This window comes from Metopolophium dirhodum, chromosome 1, assembly GCF_019925205.1.
Source record: "Metopolophium dirhodum isolate CAU chromosome 1, ASM1992520v1, whole genome shotgun sequence".
NCBI lineage: Eukaryota > Metazoa > Arthropoda > Insecta > Hemiptera > Aphididae > Metopolophium > Metopolophium dirhodum.
Genome location: NC_083560.1, coordinates 20,314,490 through 20,322,727, shown reverse-complemented (window position 1 = coordinate 20,322,727; position 8,238 = coordinate 20,314,490). Strand labels below are relative to the sequence as shown.

The following is an 8,238-nucleotide window of genomic DNA, read 5'->3' as shown; positions in this document are numbered from 1 at the left end:
CCGCTCCGTTTCTACAGTCCGCCCGACCCGGTCCCGTCGATTCCTTAGCGCGTCCAATCGCGTACCTTCACCGCGGCGGCGGTCGGTTGGTTTTCAAATGTTTCAAAAATAAAACCTCTTTCGAAAAATGTTATGCTTTTCGACATTTTCACATACTTCGTTATTGTTTTAAAAGCCGCCGATGTGTCGGTCGATAGCCATCGCAATCGACGCCAGCGTCTGTCATTATTATTGCTTTTTTTTGGTGTTTCTCGATTCGTTTCGTCTTTTCAACTGCCGTTTGTGCTCTATTTGTTAAGTTTATTTCTTTTGAAACCCGTGGATATGTGATTTGTACGCAAATTCGGTTTGTACACTTATGCCGAAAATTAAAACGTCGGTTAGTGCTCGTCTGCGTGTACCGTGTCGGAATTCGGCGACGATATTTTTTCTTCCGATGGCACAGTTCTTTACTGTAAAGTATGTGAGGTAAAGGTGGCCTCAAAAAAAAAAATTCACTATTGAACAACACATTTCCCGTATAAAATATAAAAATGGGATAGAGCGCAAACATTTAAAACAAAGTCAAAGTTTTCTTACTACGTCATCAAAAAAATCTAATGTATATAGAATTTTATAGTAAAATAGAGTAAAATATTTAAAAAAATGTATTTTTATAAATTTAAAACAAATATTAAATTTGTAATTTTTTAGGTCATTTTTTAAAGACATTTTTCGTCATTTTTATGTCATATTTGCATCTTTTAGGTCATTTTTTGATGTTTTTAAGGTCATCGACTTCCGAGCCCTAGTAATGACTATATTCATTACCTCATCAGTCATTACATTTACTGTCCGTCAATTTAAGTACGTTTAGAATTTAGATTATGAGTGGAGAAATAAATGAATTTATTTTACAATGATGTTTTTTTTTCTTGTGTCTCGTACACATGCGAAGTAGGCAGTAGAAAAAATTCATCGATTTTCAACTTTGAGGGTAGTTTCTGCTAGCAAATTTATAATATTAGTTAATTTATTATTAAAGTCATACACTTTTAATATTTCTGCACACCTCCTAATCATTATTTACCTACTAGGACTACTATAACTAAATGTCAACTAAAATTAAATAAAAAATATTATGGTCATTTTCTTACAGAGTTTTTTTTTTTTTATGTAGTCAAAACAGGTACCTAAATAAATAAATACTAATATTTTTATTTTAAATTATATTTTCTATAGTTTAATTCTATGAATTTATAATTGTTTTAACGGTAATAAAATAACACAAATATTACTGTGGATAATATAAAAATTTAAAATGAATTCATTTGGAAATATAAAAAAAATATAGAAGACCATTTTAAGAGGCATATGAGTTAATTGTAAGTTAAGTTAATTAGAATATTAAACTAATTAGTTAATATAATATAGTTAGTATTCTTATTTTGAGAAATAAATTAACAATAAAAATAAAAATAAACTTAAATTTTCAGTTATAATCAATAAAGGGATTTTATCAGCTCCGTGTCTCCCCCGCCCCCAATTTTAAATTTTCGAAACAAAATTAACTCCATTTGTTTTTGCTGATTTGTGATTTTAATCCTGTCGTTTTTGTGCCAAAGATACACCTTTGAAAGCTGGGTGCTGAAATGTACCTAAGGAAATAAACCTCTATAATATATCTCATTTTTCGCGATGCATTGACATATGCCTGTGTGTGCGGGTGTGAGAGTTGCATCCGGCTGCAAAATCCCTGTCGTAAAATCCATTTTGAGAAAATTTGGGTGAAAAGTCCGGACTTATTTTTTATTATCAGACAAAAAGTCTGAAAATTTAAAATATTCAATCGTCCATTACATTTACATAAATAATTATATAAGAAGGTACCTATATATGTATAATAATATAATTATATATATTTCATAAATAATCAATATTTTAATTTTCTTATACAATATTAATATAATGTTATAATTGATTACTATTCGTTATACGTACCCAAAGTTTACAAATATTATGGTTTCATAAAAATTTAAAATAATGACCAATATAAAAGTAAGTTCAAAAATATATACATTGGTTTAGACTTTTACAAGTATTATACACAATTTTGAGAAAATAGTCAATACAAACATCGATCACTCTATAATAAAAATTATAATAATTTAAAATGAGTTAGGTATTCTTAAACAATGATTTATTGATCCATGCAATTTAGTAAAAAGCTAAAAGGTTTATATTTTTGTGTTTACTTTTATATTAAACATTATTTTGAATAATAAGTATACTGCAGAATAGTAATCAAATATAATAATATTATACTATATACCTATTTAGTCGTTAAATTCCTATTTTTGTTTGCTCAAAAATTAATTTTTTGGTCATTTTGTAAGGACATTATTGCGGTTAAAATTAATTTTGTTTAGGGTATTTTTGCTATTTTTAGAGCATTTTTTGATGGTTATTAGTGCATTTAAATCCGGGTTCATGGTTATAAGCCCATAAACATTAAACTACTTGCTTAAATAAAATTTGTTTGAACTTGAAAATATGTAAAAAAAAAAAAAAAACTGGATGGTGCCATTGACCCAATGCAATTATAATTAAGATTGGTCGCTTCAAGAACAACTAAATGAATTGTTGTAAATAAGTTTACAATGAGCTACCTACTTAAACAATTCATTATTTCTTAAATTATTGTGTAGCTAAGTAAAAATGATGCATCTTCCTATCACATTTATACTCTAAATTTTATCCATGATTTATGTTTTGAGTACAATAAAAAAAACAAATAAATAAATATAACCTCTAATTAATTAAAATAAAAAAAACATTTATCACCAGTTGATTATGGTGATAGGTGAATAACCTAAAGATAAAAATAAAGTTCCTAAAGTTTATGTCTATATAGGGCCAATTTTTTTTCATTTATAGTGGGACAACTAGGTAGGTCCCAGTCTGCTCCTGCTGTTGGTAGTTATGTTACTTCTACAAATGGTAAAATTTTTTTTTTTTTAAATAAGTCCTTTAAAAGAGGAACATTATTTACAATTTGCATCAATCCAGTTCCATTTAAAGAGATAAAGACAAGTCATAAGTGCAATTCTTGAACCCTGAAATTTGAAATAATTCTGATACTGAATTCCAAAGTTCTGAACTTTGACAATTGTATATGAATATATGATCCAAGATTTGAACTCACAATAAAAATTTAAATATTAAAGTTTGAGTGACGCACATCAATTAAACATGCATCGGCAATGTTCTTTTTGCCAGTAATTTTTTGCATTCAATGTGCAAGGATTACTATTACACTAGTTAGTTACTGAAATGTAAATAATAACTAAACAGAATATATGAGATTGTATAGATCATACACATTTTAATATTGCCTTTGCCCTGGGCCTCGAAATAGCTTACGGCGGTACTGTTGTGTCTAAGTATAAAATCCAAATCTAACAACATAATAAATTATGTTTATAATTCATAATTTAATTTTTAGTTTCTCAAATTACTTATCACTACTCAATATTTGGCTAAAAGGTGGATATACCGAAAAAGAATTTTTATCATATAATAAACTATGTTATTTCAGTCAAAATTTTTATAAAACTATTTGTGGTTAGATCAAGAATGTTATTAAAAAACAATGCCATTCAGACAAAATATAAAAAATTTCTAAATTCAAATAATTCAAATTATGTTAAGAATAGATAAATATAAAATTATTTAATTTTAACAGTTGAATGTGAACAGTCTAGTTTGGAGATGACAATGAATGTGTTTGTTTGATTCTATGTATACCAACAAATTAGTTGTATTTTACTGTTATTAATATGAGAACCACTTTTATTTTATATATAATATTAATTTGAATTTTTTTTTTAGAAACATCAAAATGTCAAAAGAGGCATTTTTATATAGATTCTCCTAAACGGGCAAAAAAAACATTTTAAGGTGGCAAAACTTCGAAGAAAAATTAAAACTTAATTACGGTGAGTGAATCAATTGTACAAATCATTTATACAGTGTGTGTTAATAATAAATATATTGATAATTTAGGTATTTGTTGTGAGATACCTCTTTTTGAGATTCAATTTACTAATAGTAACTGCATTTAAATGGTTTCTTATAATCTGATCTCCCAAATAAAAATGTTTGTCTAAAATGCATATTCTTATAATTATACAATATACTGTTGGCTTTATATTTGTTGAATATATATATATATATATAAGTTAATAAATAAAATAGATAATAATATGTAGTTGTTTACAACAGTATAATATTAAGGTTTTAATTTATATAAAAGCTAGATGATAAATATTGTATTATATTACTTAGATTATATTACTTTTTTTTTTAGTATACATTTGTGTTTAATCAATGTGAAGTTAAAGACACTGTGTTGTTTTAAAAATATTATTTTGGATAATATTAAACGGTATAAAACTAAAATTTCAATAAAATAATTAATGTCTTTTAGTTTCATTTAATTGTACTATTTTTACTCACATCGTTATTTTTAAATAAAGACAAATAACCTTAAGTGAATACTGAATATTAGACATAGCTTATACTCCAACAGTTGTGTATGCCTGTATTTAATATTATTTTTATATGTTTGTCTAAACATTTAGTATGGTATAGATAGTATTTAAACCATTCTATTACATATTTAAGTTAGACTAATATTAATTATTATTGTCAATATAGGTACTTATAATCAATTAATTTTTTACCACAATTATAATCTAGTCTACTCTAAAATATATATTTTATTGTCTATTATTATTGAAATAAAATTTTTTTTTTTGTATATTTTAGTTGTTAATGACTTATATATTATTTACTATGTATTTATATATTTCCTCATTCTTATCATATTTTGTTGTTTTAAATAATATAATAATTAGTAATTTTAATCAAATTGTTGAAAGTGGTAACCTATTAAGCCAGGTTTTACAATATAACTAATTATTTTCAAGTATAAAAACTGGAGAAATTGCTCTGCTGTTTAGTTTATTTTGAGTGTAGATACCACATGGGACACGTGCATTATTCAAAATATGATCCAGATAGGAAGTTGCCAATATGCATTCTGAAGCAAGGGAAAACATAGCAAAATGTTATGTTATCTATGAAAATTGTTATCATCGTCATAATATTAATGTTTAAAATCAAATCGGAATACATATGGCGGCTCCTGTGGGGATCATTTTACATATATGAGAATTTTACATAATACGCATTCCATGTATTTAGTTCAGTGGTAAGAACCTACTTCATGCTGAAGTAGTAGATGTGTTAAATTTGAATTCATTGATGCATCGTTGCATATGAAAAACCATTCTGAGCAAAGACAATGTGTCAACTTCTATTTCTAAGGATATTTTGTAGTAGTTTGAACTAATTTTTATCAAACACATGAACACACCAATTTCTATGAATTAATACTTGACCATTCAAAACTTCTAAGTGTTGAAGTACAACTCTTAAATGATACATAATATTCAGAATTCTTCAGAGTTAGGTGTACTATGTGTCTGTGACTATATCTCATATACAGGTAAGAAGAATAAGAACTATGATTATCTTTGAATGCTTTTATTTCAATAGTGATATTGTATCTTTTTCTATACTCAAATGTCAAGTAAGAGGATATCAGCATACTGTTCGTTTCGTCTCCTTGGCCCACAAGGACAAAACATTGTATTTAGAAAGCATGTTGCACCAATTACTTATTGAATAAATATACAAATTATTAAATATTCATAAAGTTCTTAAATTTGGTTGTGGCTGTGTCATCCTCATCAGGTCTCACATGTTATGTACTATGTAGGTACTTTAAATAAAAAATATTATACAAATAAGTAAGTTTGTTATTAAATAATTGTATTACCTTATAAACAATTTTAAACTGAAGTTGAGCTTTTATTTTTTAAACCATTATGGCGTTTGTGCATAACAATTGTATGACCTGAAGGAAATCCGTCCATTAATAGACAATATTTTGACCAAAAATTGAATGCAAATGATTCTGACGATTCAACATTAGATGGTGAAATATCGTTCGCAGATTTGTTTATTGAAACACCAGCATGGACACCATGTTCTTTATCGTTATCCTCCAAAATGTGACCAAACCAATAAATTACAGCTCCTGGGCCATAGCGATTCCAGTAAGGAAACAATTGGCCTTGAGTAGCTTTACGTAATTGATCAGGGCCACCAAACATTGCTTTCGATTCTATCCAATTTAGCACTCGAATTTCATTTTCACTTCCTCCGACGTAATTTGTTGCTGTATATTTTTGACTGTATTTGATATTGTCAACGTCATACAATAAAATGGCAACAGGTTCGTGAAGTAATACATCAGGTGTCATATCTAAACCACGAAGACGACAATCCTTTTCAGTTATATAATTTTTCTCTGGTCTGTTTGTCAGGGACTTTGTCAAAACTGTCAAAGTTTGCTTCAAAATCTGTTCAAAACGATTGCCATTGGAGCTGTAAAACAATTTATATATCGAGATATTAATAAAAAAAAAAAATTAATATCAAAATAACTTTATAAATTATACCTTTTGATAAATTCCACACATGATCCATAATGGTCATCCACAACAGAAGATTTATATACTTCGTAAGCTAACTTTGGATCTTTACGTATCAACCAAGTAGCCATGGCCAATTGGTGTGGTGTTAAATCAAAAATCTTATTAGTTGTTGACATATAGTTTGTATAACTAGTACAACTAGTTTGTAAATTATTCGAACTACTATCAGATTGATTTAATACCGATTCAGTTGTATACATTGAGCGCAGTTTACAGGTGAGCCAGTTTAACTGTTTGGATAACTGTTCATCAATACTATACGAAGTATCCAGTTCTTTAACTGTCGAGTCATTGGTACTTACATCTTGTTTCAACTCTGAATCACTATAATGTTGTAAGTTACTAGCAGTTGATCCAACACTATTTAAACTATCATCATTGTTAGAATGCTGCTGATCAAGTTTCTCGTTCAATTTTTCTACTTTTATCTGATCAGCAAGTACACATTTTGCAACCAACATAGCTGGCATAAGCAATTTATCAGCCAAAGTGATCAGTGGAGATAACACAGTTTCATTAGCAACTAATTCTTTGTACCTATAGACACATGTATCGTTAATATACAAAATCTTATAAATTAGATTCACTATATTGAATAAAAAAAATGTCTACCTCTCATTCATTGTTTTTGTAGATCTGATTGAATGTTTATTAATCCGTTTTTGTTGACGACGATTCATGAATAGTTTAGATTTTTCTGTAGCTGTAGTCCGACATGTGGCTGAATAATTAGAAGGAGAATCATCATTGTACGTGCTGGAAAGGACCTTATGTTGTCGTTGACGAACATATTGTTGAACTCGGTCTTCGACAATACTACGAACTGTATTTGTATGTAGGCTAAACGACAATAATACAATTTAATAGATTACAGAATTAATAAAGTAAAATAATTATAACATAATATATATATATATATATATGTATATAACATACTGGGGATATCTGCTGAGTGCGTTTGAGGTTAACACACCGTACCGGTTTAGAATAAAATCGTGGTTATTGTTAATTGACGAGTCTATCCAGTCAGCTATTGCATTATACTCGGATTTGGTTAGACATTTTCTCCTTGATTCATTTAAATTCGAATCAATAGTATCATCCATGGTGGTGATACTTTTAAATACTAAACTAGTTATAATAAGTATAAGGTATCTGTCGAAAGCATAACGCGAAGAGGATGCTAGAATATATCCCGCATAGAAAAACGAATCGTTAAACAGCATGTACCAACGTTGTGGATAGTAATGGACATGGTAAATTCTAAATACATTGTTGATGATGTTTATAATGGTTATAAAAACAAAAAAACATCGAAAATCCAACTTATTAAAGTATAAAATCGGACTGCGTGGTACGTAATATTCCGGTATCACTCGTATAGTAGGTACTCCGCGCGCGATATCACTTTTGTAGTTATGTAGCTGGTAACTGGTTGTGATCCAGTGTGGACGCCCTGGGGCCAGTGGTGTTAGTTGACGGGAATTTTCCCTCCACGTGGGACATTTTACCATACATTTTGGGAAAGAAAGGGAAAAAAATAACTCTATAACTAGGGCTGGGATTTCGATGCACTTTGCATTGTTTTCCTAAGCTTACTGTGCAATGCTCGTGTTGTCACAAATTTATTTTA

At 28.3% G+C, this 8,238-nt stretch overlaps 1 protein-coding gene across 1 annotated transcript; it reads right to left on the bottom strand.

Moving 5' to 3' along the window:
- Positions 1-5,897: 5,897 nt before the first annotated feature.
- LOC132933459 (uncharacterized) lies at positions 5,898-7,711 on the bottom strand. Its single transcript, XM_060999735.1, has 4 exons — positions 7,542-7,711; positions 7,218-7,445; positions 6,570-7,142; positions 5,898-6,495 (listed from the first exon to the last, which is right to left on the bottom strand). Exons 1-4 carry the CDS (start codon positions 7,709-7,711, stop codon positions 5,898-5,900), a joined length of 1,569 nt encoding a protein of 522 aa, XP_060855718.1.
- Between the last annotated feature and the right edge of the window lie 527 nt (positions 7,712-8,238).